The sequence below is a fragment of the Electrophorus electricus genome, chromosome 5, assembly GCF_013358815.1.
Source record: "Electrophorus electricus isolate fEleEle1 chromosome 5, fEleEle1.pri, whole genome shotgun sequence".
Taxonomy (NCBI): domain Eukaryota; kingdom Metazoa; phylum Chordata; class Actinopteri; order Gymnotiformes; family Gymnotidae; genus Electrophorus; species Electrophorus electricus.
Genome location: NC_049539.1, coordinates 9,751,190 through 9,767,916, shown reverse-complemented (window position 1 = coordinate 9,767,916; position 16,727 = coordinate 9,751,190). Strand labels below are relative to the sequence as shown.

Here is a 16,727-nt window from a genome sequence, read left to right as displayed (position 1 = left end):
AGTGAGCATGTAATGTTACCACAGAATCTCAAGAAGTGTTATTTGGCAACACTAAAATTTTATCCCTGCATATTTATTGAGGATTGGTCAAGCGCTTGCTTAGTGAAAAGATGCTGTATAGTCAAAGCAGTTTAACCTTTAGAAATACATCTAATATATTATTCAAATTAAACTAAGCAAACTTCTTTACTTAAATCATAGCCACTTAATACAAAATATAAAGCATTATACACAGAAGTGGCCAAACTGAATAAACTAGTAGGCCTACTGAAAGATCTGAAAATTTATGATACCACCAGATCAGAATGATGCAGCAATATAATCTATTATCAAGTATTACACATGATGCTGATACTATCTGTAGACATTTATTCCAGGTAAACTCGAAAGGATGGTGTTAAAAGAGAACAGACGTGGGGTAAGATAATAGCACAGAAACCCATGGTGATTACAAATATGATGCACATATTATATACATCTTTAACAAACTAAAATGTTATTATGGAAAACCACTCAAATCCGTGCATCAGTTGTCAGACTGCTTCCAATTCTACTTGCATACAATACTGCAAACATTTATTTGGCAACACTGAAATTACTCCAGACACTTTGTAAAGTAACAATGTAAAAATTAATTTAACCACTGAAGTCTTTCACTTTCTAGATAGACCTGGTCAACATCTTCAACATAAGGCACGTCAAATCATCAAGATGAACAATGCACTTTTCCACGAATGAGCATCACAAAGCCATAAAGGGGGAGAGCTGTTGAAACACAACACTTAGGTTCATTTTAACGGTTCCCTTGTTTCATGCGAGGGTTTCGTCCTCTGCCTTTGGACGCCTTCCCCTTTCCTTTCCCAGAAGGACCACTTCTCTTTCCTTTAGCGGGCATGTTTCTTTTGCGTCCCTTCTGTCCTGGAACCCTCCGACGTTTTGAAGCCGCTTCGGCGTCCTCTTCCCTCATCTGTTTATTTACCGCTTTGGTGATTTCAAGACGAGGTTTCTTACTGTCCATGACTTTAAGTAAGTCCAACTGCTTTTGTTTCTCGTTGGCAAAGTCGCCAATGACGGGCTGGAATGTTCTCTTTTTCCCGGTGTTTTTCGGGGTCTTTTCCTTGGGTAAGTGGTCCTGGAACTTCCCGACCGACGCTGTGGATGTTTTCGCAACACTGACAGCTCGAGACAGCTCGGCCTTTGACTGCTTGGCGGAGGGCGCCAGTCCGATCCCAGGCACTTTAATCTTCTGAGCTCTAGCGACGTTCCTAAGGCGGTTAAACTCGTTCTTCGCCACTCTTTCCTTCTTAGCCTCTTTTCGCTTCGCAAACTGATCCTCGTTTGGATCTGCTGACTCGGGCACTTCGATCAGCCATTCTTTCGTATTGTCATTAGCACGCTTGTATCCCCAGCGCCTTCTCCACTCCTTGTTAACCTCATCCCACACCAAGTTCGTTTTCTTTTTCTTCTGAATACCTTTAAGCTTCGCAAACTGTTCCCATTTTGTCGGAGGCCTTGGTTTGGGTGCGGGCTTCTCCCTAGGTAATGGAGTGGTTGGATCTGGAAGCTTGACGACAATAACGTCTTCAACTCGCTCTGATGGATGTTTCCATATCTCGTTGATGAGGAGTTGAGCGTTGTCTCGTGCCAGTGAACGAAGAAAATCTTCTTTGTTTTGCTGTTTAAACTCACGCAAATTTATTGAGTTTTTGTCTAACGCGAGCAAATTACCTATATCAAACTCGAGATCTAATTCTTTGTTTACCGTTATACTTTTTAGTTTCTCAGCCTCATCTTTTTCTGCTTTAGCAAGCACGTCTTCAATGCTGCAGGCAGCCATTTTTTCATGTGGGATATCCACGTGTTTCCATTATACTAACACACAGATATCAGAATCGAGTTATTTGCTTCCGGTTCATAAAGTACTTTAATTTTATTTTTGTCCACCAGGTGACGCTATGGCCTAATATTTACATTTGTGCCAGACATGTGGACAAAAGAGACTCAGGACAGGCAAGTGGCCCAAATACACAAGGGCGTAATATCAAATTCCCTTCGTATTTTTATTTTTTTATTTTTTTTTTTAGCTCCAAATCTATTAAAACGATTTTAAACTTATATCATTAAAAAGTGAAACTGTAGGCCTCAAGAAACTCGTAGGCTACACCTAACATAGAATGGTTAAGCGATACTGAACTGATAAACGGAAGAGACCTACATCATAGGCTACTAGTCTTTACTGGTGATCCCGTGACACAAACCAATGAGTCATTGTGTAATATCTCGCATCGAAGCGAATATAACATGGCAAAGAACACACTCTCTCTACGTTGCTGGCAATCCACTTCATTAAAGTCTCTTCATACAACATAGGTAGACTTCATTATTTTAGTCTCGACCAGGTAACTGAGGTACTTTGAAGAATTACCCCCATTCCCTGGATAATGCACGCAGGAATGTCTTGTGGACTTAAGCGCTCATGCCCTCTTTTGTTTCTCCGTGAGCCCCTCTCCTCGTTCATTAGTATGGACAGTTAGCTTCTTTCTCTTCTTTAACCAAAACTGTGCACCTTTGACTGCTGTCTTTCATTGACTATGACTTATTAGAGCTGCAGCTAATAACCCCTGCCTAGAAAAGCACAGCGGGAGGGACGCAAAGGACACTGTGCTATATCTTGAAAATGTAATTTTCAAGAGTCTGTGTGATAATTAGAAAGTAAACAAGGGAGTAATTTGGAGAGGCTCTTCCCGATTTGTGGTTTTTCCTGATTCATGGCTATGAGAGCCTATTGGAAATCAGCCCCATATTTTGAAGCAGTTTGAAGCAGCAATGTAGGCATCAAATCATTCACGAGGAATCCAGGCTGAATAGATTCATGTGTCTTCAGGAATAACATTTGCAAGTGCAGATTTCAATACCTGTATACAGTAATTGCCGGATTTTCATGCTAGATATTACTCTATGGTATTGTGCACCTCAAAAATTCATTTAAAAATTCACTTCTAGGAGTGTTTCACTGCATGTAAACTACATACATTCATGATAAATTGATGCACCGGTGCTTTCATTTTCACTCTAAGCCAAACTAAGGAAATAATGATCTTGTTTCTAAACATATTTATAAGCCTAACTTCTGCAAATGCAACTGAAAGACTGTAAATTGGTACATCATTTAGCAGGGACCCAGAAAAAGACATCGATACTGCTTTATGAATTGAATTTATTATTACAGGCATATCAGAGTTGAAAAAAAAACAGGTGCTTTGCCAGATTTAAACCTAAAGATTTTTTATATATATATTGAAACTGTGAACCATGTAACTTAAGAGCCACTTCACTCTCTCTTGAAGGTAAATGTCTTCATAATTTCATATCATTCAACCATCCATTTATTAAACAATTTATTGATATCCATTTACCATTTATTACATGTATTTGTCAATGTAATGAGAAAAACAAGGAAAACTATTCAGTTATTAAATGGCTCATAGGTTTTAGAGGACAGTAACCTCAGGCTCAGGTTCATGCATTTAACAGTGTCAATGTATTGGCGAATGACATTGTTTTATTTTAGGCCCACTAATTACAGCAGGTATGAAAGCCTTCCTGTGAACGTGAGGCTGCTGACAGCTATGGAAACGAGGGCAGGAATGACGCTTCCTCACACGCCTGCAGGTAGCCGGATGGTGAGACTCTTAATAAGGAGCGAATGAGCACACTTGCTCAACACAAGCTTGGATGACATACAAAAGCTCCTCTTTTGTCTCAGCAGTCCCAAGCTGTTTCTGTTCGAGAATGTGCCTGGAAAGACCCTATCCACACATTCATGTTGCTGCCGGTGCGGATGCATCATCGTTTGCTTCCAGATAAAAATTGTCGCATGGGTTCCTGGGCTGTTGTGTTCTTCCAGATACATTTTTGGGAGAAGAAGGTGTATGCACAAAACAGAGTAACAATGGCCTAAAGACAGCTACCACCCAAAGCTCCAGTGGTGTAATGCTGTGGTGATCTCTTGCATCCATAGTTATGGTATCTGCTCTTTACCTCTTTATTGTATTCTAATTTGTTCATACAGTTCCCTTCTGACAATTGGTTATTGTCAGTTTTGGCATGAAACAAGACTGATTGTGGATCTTTATAATCTAACATTACCCGCTCATGTGACTCTATAGTAACCTTGCGGCTTTTTGTGACTTGTTACTTCATGTGTCATGTCCTGAATGCCAGTGTGGATACAGAGGGTAATATGCCTGTGGAATGCACGTGTTCCAGCAAAGGTCATACTGTCAGTGTGTGGTTGAGGGGACACTCGGGTTTCTAGGCGCTCTCACTGTAACACCTTCTGACTGGTGGCACCCAAAAGGAGCGCAGGCCACCCGACGGCCTTATGACCCAAGAGGTGACGTCACGTCACTTAAACGGAAGGCTAACTGCCTCGCCGAGGCTGCCCGTGGCCGCTGGGCTGTTGCTATCGGGGCCATGTTAAAGGAGCGAAAATGCTGTAAACCTTCGGCCGATCCAACTGCATCGACAGCAACCGTATGTTAAAGTAACAACCTCGTTACGACTGAAAGGAAAATGTCACTGGCGAGAGCGTTAGCGAGTCTAAATGAGCCGATCGCGTGAAGTGCGCGCAGATATTTACGGTGGGAGCTGCAGACGTCCTGCAGGAGCGATAAATCATAGGGAAGGTGATGATTCATTTATGCCTAAGGTTTTCAGTGTATTATAAGAGCTAAGAAGAGTGGCATGAAGAAATAACAATTTTAAGCACATACCCTAAAGATGATGCTAAAAGAGGCTAATGAGATTAAAGTGCGAGGTTATGATACTAAAGACAGCTGAAGTTCACATACCCAACGGATGTGACTTAATGAGGGGCATCATTTATCCCCATATCTCTGCAGACAAATGACAAGCACATTCTTATTACACTTGACTTCTTTGGAAAAACATGCTCTTCTTGTAGTGCCCACAAACCCTTGCCTTGATTCCAGATATTTTGAATTCTGTAAACATCCCTAGACCAGTCCAGTCCAATTATAACTGTGTGGAGAAGAGTATGGCACAGACATTTTGTACAACCAAAGAAACACTTCCTTTACAGGATGAAACTCCTTAACCTACCAGCACATATTCTTTCCTCAGATATTCCTTTTAACAATCAGAGCTATAAGCAGAAACTTTGACTTGGTGAGACAAAGGTAGCTATATTTAGACAAAATTAATATGGGAGAAGTTGTGTTGAGTTGGTTCCGAAGTACATAATTTGTATTCTGGCACCAAATAAGAGGAAATCCACTTGAATTTGAATGATGTTGTTCCTCCTAAAGGGTTTGATGCCAGCTTGGCAGAAAAGCTGAGCTAGATAGCGTCTCCTGAAGAAACTAAGGCGATAACCCGAGGGACAGCACAGCAACCCTGTCAGGAATTTATAAACTGTGACAGCCAGAATAGTGGTGGTTCTTTTAATCCCCAAGTCCCCGTACTGATGTAGTGCATCTCAGGAGCATCGGCTTGTTGTGAGAATAGAATGGCGGGCACCGAGGAGAGGACGCTTGGAATCTCCCAAACGAGCAGAGCCAGTGGAGAGTGGGGAGCTGGAGCGGGAGCGTGCGCACTGGCCACTTTTCTACAATGCCTGGCTGCGTTCCTAGAAAAGGCCCAGCATGTGAGCCAGTGTCCTTCAACTGACATTCCAAGGCTTTTCCCCCTGCTTTCTTTCTTTTTTGCACATTTTTTTTCTTTCTTTCTTTTTTTTTTTATTTGTTTTTTTTTAGTGACGTGCTCCTGCCGAGGCCACATGCTTTGTGCTGAGGTCTGTATGCAACCTAGCAATAACAACACTGGAGCCCTAATGGAGGTCACGCCTCATCCCCCCTGCTGAAATGCATAACCTGCCGCTGCATCTTACCCAGGAAAGCCCACAGTTGCACATTATTGATACTGCAGAGATTATCTGCAGTGGCGGAGTTGCAGCGCTTTTTGAACAGAGAGAAGTCTCTGTTCAAAAAGCGCTGCAACTCCGCCACTGCAGATAATCTCTGCAGTATCAATAATGCAGCCTGTATAATAATGATGCTTATTACCCAAGTCTGTTGAAGAGCCCCAGGCCTTGCGTGCGCCATACACACTCCGAATCTCATCTGGAACAACTTGGAAATAACAAGTATGCAAATAACTGGGCCTTGTTTTTTGTAGAAATATTCACTATAAAGTGTCCTTTGCAGAGGAGAGCTGAGAAGATAATAATTTTTGTATATATAGTATAAGTGATCAAGTTGAATGATAGTGGTCAAAAGGCAGTGCCTTTGGTTTTTCATGTCTGCAATATTGCAGGATTATCTAAAATCACAATAGACAGACTGCAGCTCATTCAGAACACTGCAGCCAGTGAATTAGCACATAAGAGAGAAGGTAACAACTCATTTAGCATCAGTGGGTTTTTTTTTCTGTTTTGAAACTGTTCATGTTATAGCACCTTTATGCAATTCAAAATCCCTTGCAGGCTGTTTTCCAAATTGGGTTTTAAGATTGCCAAGTACTGGCTTATGGATAATTCCAAGAAATAAGTACAAAAAGACTGGTGAATCAGGCTTTTATTATTATGTTTCAAAGATTTGGAAATCATTTCTTTTTGCAATTCTTCAAGTACCTAGCATTACTTGTTAAAGCAGTTGAAATATTGATGTAGTGTAGTGTAGTGTTTTATAAGCAGTGGCAGTTCTCACTTTATATTGTAAGTAAAGTTTTCTTGTTGCTTTTATTATGATTTATATTTATTTATTTTATAAATGTAATTTGTTTTTACTGTTATTCACTGTGGCCCTATTTTAATTATTTAGTTATCTTTCCTTTTATTGCTTTTACTAAATATATGTTAAATGCTCTTTTTATGTTTTCTTTTTTTATTATGTGTTTAGTTATACATGTATTGTTGGGGACTTTGGCCTGCATTTTTATGAATAAAAGGTGAAACACTGTTTTTCTTGTTGTCTTCCTCTCCTTCTTCTATCATTAAATAGAGCTCTGAATTCCCAGTACACATGAGTGTAAGCCCCTACCTTGGACTTACATTCGTTTACCACTTTATTAGAAACAGGTGCATTTTATAGGTCTACCGGTACAGACTGTAGCTCATCTGTTGCCAAGAACAGTGCATCCCCTGATCTCTGTCAATGGTTCTTCAGTGTCCAGTGTCTGAACACAGGACCTTTGATGATGGCCGATCCGTCGGAACACAGTGGTGACACTGATGTGGTAGTGGGTGTAGCACAGGTATGAATGAGCACAGCAGTATTACATGAGTCAGTGCAATGGTTACCAAAGTCCAGCAACAGTGATCTTTCCTTTTATTGCTTTTATTAAATAGATGTTAAATGTTCTTTTTAATGATGAAGCATCAGAAGATGACTGATATGAACTCTAAACGACAACAGACAGGGTGTAGTGCGTAACTGTGCTCCTACAAGATGTTCCTGATAAATAAATGTTTCTAACAGAGTGAGAAGTGAGTGTACATAGCAACAGATGGTAAGTTGAAATGTGAGTTTAAGAACGTCAACAAGTGAATGTGTGCTACCAGCTATGTTTTCAAAATTAACACAGTTACACAATGGCAAACTTGTATAGTCTAGACGGATGACTTTTGACTTAATGTTTCTTCTTTGTTAGGGGATGGGGGCTGAGTTGTGTTTGCTTGATGAGAAGCTGATTCAGTGTGCTGATGGATCAGGAAGATGGGAGCTTTTACCATCAAATCGCTCCTCAACGCATTCTCATCCCAGGCAGCCTGAACTGACAGAGATAGACCACAGGGAGTCCGCCCAACTGAAGCAAATTACTTTTTGCCAAATCTGCATTTGACAAGTGACAAATTAGCCCTTTGAGAAATGTGCTGGGGCTATTATGGGTCTTCTGCCATCCCCAAAGGCCACTTCTCTACTAACACTTAAACAACCTTTCCTTTACACACAGATGTTTAGACAGGTGCAGAGCCATATGAAACACTGGAGACAACTTGATTTTTGTTTCATTAAGTCACAGAAACTCTTTTCATCCAGTTTGCTCAAGAAGATTCAAATAATACCAAATTCAAAGATTAAAAAAAAAGAGACTGTTAATGTGTGCGATAACTCAAAAGTGCCTAATTGGTGAAACAGTCAAAAATGTCTCTGAAAGTGTGAAAAAAAACACAGGTTACCTCATCTACAGCTAAAAAAGGAAACTCATGGGTTTACTGTGAATGCAGACAAGTTTAACTCTTTAAGAGCGATTACATTTCTTTTCCTGTCTTGGATCCCAGCCTTGATTTAAATAGTGAATCATAAAACATTTCTCCTAATAGTTCTGGTCTTTGGCATCCATTCTGAGATATGCATATGGACTGGATCCATGCCAGATTGACTATGTTGTGTGATATATTTTGCAATTACCCTTTTTAGAGCCACACTCAAAAACAGTTCTTCTTACAAGTATTTAGAATCTTACATTGTACCTGTACCATATAATCTCGAAGGGCCATTAGTAGCCTGAAGCAAAGCTGCCTCCAGAAGCTGGATCAGTGGCAAAGCAGAGTCGTTATCTATAGCTGCTGCAGACAGGACGTGATGAGTGACCGTCGCACCTTGGAACTACATCACCTGTCCTTTGATGTTGACGCCCCAAGTATTGCTGATCAATGCCCTGCAGTGATGAATGGGAGCTGTGCTTGCCTCGGCATCTGACATGCCGCCACACTTGCTAATTGAAGGCCCCACTCACCAAAGTATTGCTTGGGAGAACATGACACATTCCCATGTAGATCAAATCCAACACTCTGAGCAACTATAAATAATTCACATTACATGCATGTGAAATGTCCCTCTCGCATTATGCAAGCTGTGGCTTTTGTTATCCTGAATTTATATCCCGACCCCCGAAAAGCTACATGCATGCTGGACTATTAGTCATTAGCTGACTTTTGGGTCACCTTGTACTCTTTTTGTGACACCTTGTAGCGTTACACCTTGCATAAATAACACCCATCTTGGCTTATAAGCTGCACAAGTCCAAACATACTACTGATGTTGGTTATAGCAAAGGATCCATTAATATCAAATTAATTTGGACATTTATGAAGGTGCAGCATGATAAGAGATGATGTTCTTGAGGGATTACTGCACATTAGTAATGTGCCCCATTGTAAACTGATTAAGACAGTATTGTATGATAAATGTCCATGTGACTTAATAAAGCCTCTTCATTCAAAGGCACTCAAGCATGCCCCCCCCCCCCCCCCCCCCCCCACTGGCTCAGACTCCTTGTCGTCAGCTTCAAAAGTTGGTTGAAAACCCCCACAGTTCCTGCTTTCATACTATTCCTTAGGGAAGAGAGACAGCCAGTGTGGGTATCCACACAGGCTCCGGCTGCTTTAAAGGACGCGGGTCAGTGTGATCTTTCTGAATGGACTTTAGGCCTGGTTTTTATGTGTGGTTAGCAGAAGATGAGGGGTTAAAAAATAATTTTGTTGAACAGCAGAGCCACTTTTGCTGTTAACACCCTTGTTAAGTTCAAGCTTTGGGAATTTTTACATTTTTTATAATTTAAAAAAATCATCTTATTTATCTTTTATTCACAACTTTTATAACAAATAAGAGAAAGGATATGTTAATGCAAAGGCATTGCTGTGTATGTCTGTGATTCTATCAATATATTAAAAATTAATGGTGGACAGTTAATGGATGATGTTTCCACTGAAAATGATATCTTTTCCCCCAAGAATGTCTTATAATATTTTCAACTAAAATGTACCCACACACCAGGATGTATACATAACAGTACATACAGAGATTCAGGATACAAGGATGAAAATTTTGATGTCAGCATTAGGTGGTGGTGGGCAGGGGGGGTTAAAATTTTGCAATATTTCTGACTGGAGTGCTCTGTTCCACTGGACTTGAACACTTTCACTCAGTGCATGTGGCCCCAGTAAACTGGTGTGGCATGAAGTCAGGGGTCGAAGTTTGTGAGCGCTGTTTTATGATGCCTTGAGGATGTGTCAACACCTTTACCTGCTGCCATCACTGTCAACAGTGCTGTGGAGATCACAGGGATGACTGAGACGCCTCATTTGCATCCCTACTATAAATACAAGGAGGTGACTCATTGCTTTGAAGAGTGTTAAGAAGCACTGCATGTCAGAACTATAGATGTCATTACAAGTCCTGCATAGTATGGCTGAGTTCTGGATTCTTTCTTGGATCTCCTGCACTCCTGGTAGGATCTCCTGCATTCTTTCTTGGATCTCCTTGACTCCTGCTTGGGCTGAGAGCAAACCACTACTAGAGCATAACCTTAACAAAATAAGACATTCACTGACTTCCTATCCACACATAAGTTCAATGTGCTGAAACACTGTCGACTAAAGTTCTGTGCAATAGGTTTGATGAAGTTTGTTGGTCATGAGTCATGGCTTGGCCTTTTGGTATGCGGCTCTTCTCTGGTCATCCTTCATCTAGGGAAACAGCAAGCAGAGTGCACAGCACAGTCCAGTGAGCTAACATAGTTGACAGCCTGCTCTTCTAATTACCACAAACCCTCAAACTTCATTCACACTTCAGGTGAGATTGCCACACTGGGGCAACTCTCAGACAAGTCTGTAATAAACACAATATCAAGTGTATTGAAAGTGTATGGATTTCACCATCATGAATGGAAGTTAAAAGACTGAAATAGAACATTATAAAAATGTTAAAGATAGTTGTAAATGCATAAATGTTTTCATAGAGGTAAAAATGACAGCTCTACACCAGGAATTTAGTTATAGCATAAAAAGACTTATTATTATGTGTGTAACATAATATAAAACATAATTTATATTGCTGTAATTCACATATCACATTAACACAATGTATATAAATGAAAACAATCAGATCTGCCATTAAAACAGGAGATCAACAAAATAAAAAAACCTGATTAAACATTTTTGAATTCTGATTCTAATGACTGCTCTGAGTGCCTTTAGAGTCCCATGCACTGAGTACATTCTTGAGTCTGATCAAAAAACACAGTGGGGGATGGTTGAATGAATTTGATAAAATATCACTATTTCATTAAAAATATGAATCCAAATTGTACCTCTCGTAATACTTAATATGTAAGGTCTTGCATAGGCTGCAACCATGTTGTGACATGCTTATGGTACAATCAATAAACAGCATCTTGATGAATTACTCTAATGAACTACTAATGCATAGTCCCAGACAACAAGCTTCCTAAAATAGATACACTTGTTTTTCTGCTTTTTGCTTTCATAACCTGTGCTTCTTAGCCAGTGGTAATCTAAGATGGCACAGGAAGGCTCAGTGTGTGCTACCCATAGAGAATGCCAGCACTCCATCCAGCGAATCTGTTTCATTTCTCAAAAGCCTATGTGGCACAGAGAAAATTCAACCATCAGTATTGATTTCCTGCATTTCCATAGACTGGAGCAATTTCTAGTAAGCAAATATTCCTTCTTATTGAATTATTGCAATATCCTGCATACTGCCCTCATGTTGTAAATACATGTAAATTCTCTCTTGGTGGTAAAAGTTGGTTCAAGGGAGAAATTGTTTTAGCTCAGATTATACAGGTAGATATCCAGCTCTCTGGAGAAGGGCCGACTCATCTCAGGAGTGCAGGAGCCTGTAAATCACATAATAAACTTGGACCTGAGGGAACGTTTGCCCTGCTGATGTTTCCTCTAAATGATGGTCGACATGTGATGTCAAAACAAGATGATACCACGGCGCATACAGCAATCAATTTTGCTGATGACTTTTTGTGACAAGTGAAGAAAGACATCCACCTAAATTGATGAGAAAACTGCAGAGCATTTAAATGTCTTGACCTGACAGTGTAAGAAGTGAAGTTGAAGCAATTTCAGTCTTGTTAGATTCACATTCATATTGCTACCATGTGCATGAATATGTTAGTTTAATTATACCAATTTCAGTGAATGATGCTTGACTCTTTGTCCTCATAAATCTATTACATCTAAATAAGCAAGTTTCAATATTCTCCAAAGATGCTCTGTTATGCAAGGCAAAAGTAATACTACTCAGTGATGTGTCTTTGGAGAATTCAGATGTAATTCAGAGCAATATGTCCTATCTCCATAACTGAGTTATTTTTCTTTATCAGAAGCAATTATTAATCTTTCTCAGACTTAAGTGGATGTAATGTGCATTTAACGACATGAAGGAGAATCATTTGATCCAGAGGGGTTTCAGATCTTTTCATCCCCATTGACAACCTTAATGACGGTCATTAATTAATAGTGTTAATCAAACCCGGCGGCTGTGAGTGATTACTATGATGATCACTTGAGTTGGAAAGTCAGAATGAGAGCCAAGCGCATCAGTCCTTGAGCTAATGAACTCCAATTAGAAGGGAAGATGAGACAGGAAGGCTTTTGTTTAGCTTCAGGATCCATACGGCCTGATGAAAAAGTATGACTAGGTGTCAGAGTTGCTGCATAATGACGTGGATCGAGGTGACCACGGCGACCCTTTCACGTCCCAATTACAATTCTTTAATGGCACACCTCTAAGAATAATGTGCTTCGTTCTTCCTCGAACATCCAGGAAAGCTGAAACTTTCACTTCAGCTAATTACACACAGCCTAGTTTGTGTTGGTATTCCTGTCCTATGACTTCTTGTGAAACTCAACAGTTTTTTTCCTACCCGCGCGTGTGTTGTGTGTTCTCCTGAGCTTCCTCCTTTGCTTTCATCCTTCATGCCTCTGTTTATCTACTTTGAAGGACATGTTATCAGCAGATACCATGTAAATAACCTTACATTAAAACATGTAGCACTACTACATGTAGTAGTCACTGGTTCTGTTTTGCACTCGTACCCATTTGTACCATATTTGTTTAGCAAATAAAAATTCCTCTCATTTCAATTACAGTGCCAAATTAAATAGCAGACAGAATGCACTGCATTAGGAGAATAATTTAAATATTTTGGGATTGCTTTACCAATTCAGTTCATAAAGATAAGTATACATGCTTATAAAAACACGAATGTAAAAGTTTTATGATGTTTTATGAGTTTTATGTTTCTAGGTGGACACGTCAAAGAGAATGAAAAGAGTATCTATAATAGTGTTAAACAGAGAGGCTTCCCAAAATGATTACACATACAAGAAAAAGTAAAGTACATTTCATGCTCTTCTTCACTTACCTCAATGTCTGTATCTGTGTATGTGTGTGTGTGTGCGCGCATGTGTGTGTGAGGTGAATGCAAGACCCAGCAGAACGCGCTATGCTTGCTCATACTGGAAAAGGCCACAAGCCATTGATTGTGTGTCAGAGGGACCTGATTGAGGAACACCCAGATGACACTTTCACAAAGGAGTATCATGCGCTATCTGGAGACTGACGGCAATCCGTTCTCTATACAGCTGAGTATGTGAGGAGGTTGGACAAGTTACAGGATGTGACATCATTGGAAATGAGTGTGAATGGCATGAAGAGGCACATATACAAAAGAAGAAAAAGCAACGCTGTACCTCATTACAATTTAAAATGACCTTGATGGTGAAGATTTGTTAAAGAATGTGATATGGCAGTCTAGGATGGTTTCAAACCTTTTACTTCTGTGGCCATCTGAAAGTAATTTCCCAGACTGTAAGATACAGGATTTCAGATCTTTAGTCATTACCCTGGCATGTTTTTACTTTCATTCGTTAAATTATACAGCCTAATGATTCATCTTAAAGGTTACAATGTGTGAGCATAAAACAGAACAATAAAACATTGCACAATTTAAAAGCCACTTCACAAGTGTTTTCCATTCTATGTGGGTCAACTGCGAATACGGCATCCATTCCAAGTTGACCCACATTTAAACGGATATGGGGTGATGCAACAGACATCTATGTATGGACAAATGTAGGCTGTGGAGAGCAGAGCATGCTAGACGCTACATGAACAGCCGTTCAGGTTGACAACATTGGCATTTTCAAAATTTTAGCAATACTGCAGAGAACAAGCCTCTGCAATGGCTATTGTCGGAGCAATGATTGTGACCTAGATTTATTTGAAATTGCATGGAACAAAAAACCTACAGAAACACTGCTGCAGACAGCTGATTGCATACACACTTAAGGCAGTTGTTCCTCTAAAAAACAACTTAGCAATCAGTGAATGAAAACCTAAAGTGAGTTAACACTAAAAAATAAAACTACTATGTGTGTTAGCCCCATTAACAAGCCTGGATAAAGCATTCCTTTAAGTGAAAAAGCTAAGAAATAAGAGAGACTTCAAATTTAGTTCTTCCCTTAGTGAAAGAAATTAGCCGGGAAACAGATCCTTTCAGTCCCCCCCCCCCCCACACACACACCCCAGGAACTACAATATATGCAAGCTTAGTAGACATGCTGATTAAGAGAAGAAAGTGAAAGGGTATTGGTGTGTGTGTGTATGCGTGTGTGTGTGTGTGTGTGTGTGTGTGTGTGTGCGCGTGCATGCGTGCGTCCATGCGTGTGTGTGTGTTTGTGTTTCTGTGTTGTGCTTTTTGAATGCAAAATGCATTCTCTAATGTACTATTGTTAAATATTTCTTCTACATTTTTTCTAAATGCTTCTAGAACCTATTTAGACCTATTATGGTCTTGGTAAGGAAGTAATGTGAAGCTAGGGTATATTGGAAAAGAGTACATATACAAACCGAATAAACATTTTGAAAAGTTAAGGAAATACAAAGTGGTCAATAGTATGAACTTGGTGGTAAGTAACTTCTTAAATTAAGGCCATGATGTCCAACTCCAGTCCTGGCGGGCCTGGTGTCCAACACAGTTTGGTGACATCCCTATACAAATAACTTATGACTTATGAGATAAAGACTGATGAGTTAAAGCAGGTGACAGCTGTGTTTCAAAGCTGACGTACAAAGCGGGACTTTACTACTGCCTTTGTAGCCTAGCAAGACCCCCCCCCCCCCCCCCAAAAAAAAGAAAAAGCGCTAGACATGTCACAACAGCAAAAAAAAGAGAGAAAAGGACAAACCTCCAATTTCAAATAATCAAATATCTGTGCTGGTTCTTGGCTCTGCAGGACCATGATGGGGCACTTCTGTCTTATTCTCTCGAATCTTAAGCTATTTTTAAACGTGACTGCTGTTGTTAAAAAAAAAAAGATCACTACAGAGAACCTTAAACAGAATTTCGAATCAGACTATTTGAGGATTGTAGATCATTGGTCACAGCTTTACTTTGTGCATATTAGCATCCTTATGCAGTGCATAATAACCAATTCAATAAAAACTTCACAGCAGAACATTGAGAACTCTGCTCATTCAAGAAGCATGTCCACATTTGCATCTGCTTTTCAAGGTAATCCTACCGATATATGCTTTCAAAATATAGTCTAGGTTTTAGGCTCTTTCTTCAGAGCACATAATTTTTCCTGTTAGTCAAATGAAATATACCCAGTCTGATTTATTTTTGGAACCGTTCTTTGTTGTAATAAATCTTTAGCTGCAAAGCCGTCACAGAGCACCGAGCCATGTTCCTGTGCTAACTAATGCAGCTGCAGAGAGAGAGAAAGAGGACTGACTTGTCAGCATGATGAGAAGTAATGCCATATAGACATACTGCTTTTCACTGCCATGTGTCTGATACAGGCTGGTGCTAAAGCAGCTGGCTGTTGGTCTAGTGTGATCTGGTGAGACAGGGTGGCATTGCCTGGGCATGTAGTGGTACTGCCAGGATTAGCTGTGTCCTCTTCCAGAGACATGCTACTTATTGAAGTTTAAGAGACACATAGATGCTTTAGTTTTACATATGCACAAGGGAAGTGGCACAGATGGAGTAATGGGTGTTCTTGTGCATGAGGCAGGTGTGTGGGTATTATAAAAGCAACACTTTGAAGACTCTTCTGTGATCAAAATGGTGTTGAAGATAAAGTTTTTAAGGTGGCTGTTTTTATGAAAACTGGTCAGTGATTTATTTTCTAAAAAAGATATAAAATGTTTTGTTGTATTGTTCTTCATTTAATGAAGAGAATTTGTGTCAGTGCTTAAAATCATTCAGTCAAAAGCACATTTTCTAGACATCACAGTAAGTGGCAGTTGCTTGGGCAGGTCTACAGCTTCAGTGTCATGCCTTAAACCCGTTTCTGTGCACCATTGATATTTGGGGGAGGTGCAAGAAACCAATATTGAATTCACTTAGTGGCTTCAGGTCATATTACCACAACACCACTTTCGATAGATGAGCCCTTATTGAGTCTAGCTATGGTCTATAAGGGCCAGTAATATTAACAGGTTTTATTGATATTTGGCCCCAGTTGACCAAAATAAATAATGCTATTTACAATGTGCCTATCTAATCCAATGCAATTACCAAAGGATGAAGAAGACCTATGGGCCAGGCAATGAGAATAAGAAGTAAATGGAGTAAGAAGAAAAAGAGAATAGAAAGCACCTTCAGGTTGAATATCAATATTTTTATATGAGTGTTTGCATCTGCTTTAGCAATTTAGTTGGAATTTGAATTAGGTCTCTTTGCTGTGTTTAGAGCTGTCAGACATGAACCCCTACAATACACCGCAGAAGACTTGATCTAGAATTACAGATAATAAGCCATCCAAATCAGTATCCTGGGCTTTCTGCAGTTCCCTGTGCTGCATTGCATCACATACTTTGCAATCCACTCAAAGATGTTGATTAGAAATTGTGGCGACATCAGTGACCCAGCACAAA

At 39.9% G+C, this 16,727-nt stretch overlaps 1 protein-coding gene across 1 annotated transcript; it reads right to left on the bottom strand.

Annotated features, from left to right (window-relative positions):
• Positions 1-346: 346 nt before the first annotated feature.
• On the bottom strand, positions 347-1,842 carry rrs1 (ribosome biogenesis regulator 1 homolog). Its single transcript, XM_027004399.2, has one exon. The coding sequence runs from the start codon at positions 1,835-1,837 to the stop codon at positions 794-796; it is 1,044 nt and encodes a 347-aa protein (XP_026860200.1). The 5' UTR covers positions 1,838-1,842; the 3' UTR covers positions 347-793.
• Between the last annotated feature and the right edge of the window lie 14,885 nt (positions 1,843-16,727).

Excerpts from the sequence above, each read along its gene's own strand:
- rrs1 (XM_027004399.2), bottom strand. The coding sequence starts at position 1,837 with ATGGCTGCCTGCAGCATTGAAGACGTGCTTGCTAAAGCAGAAAAAGAT.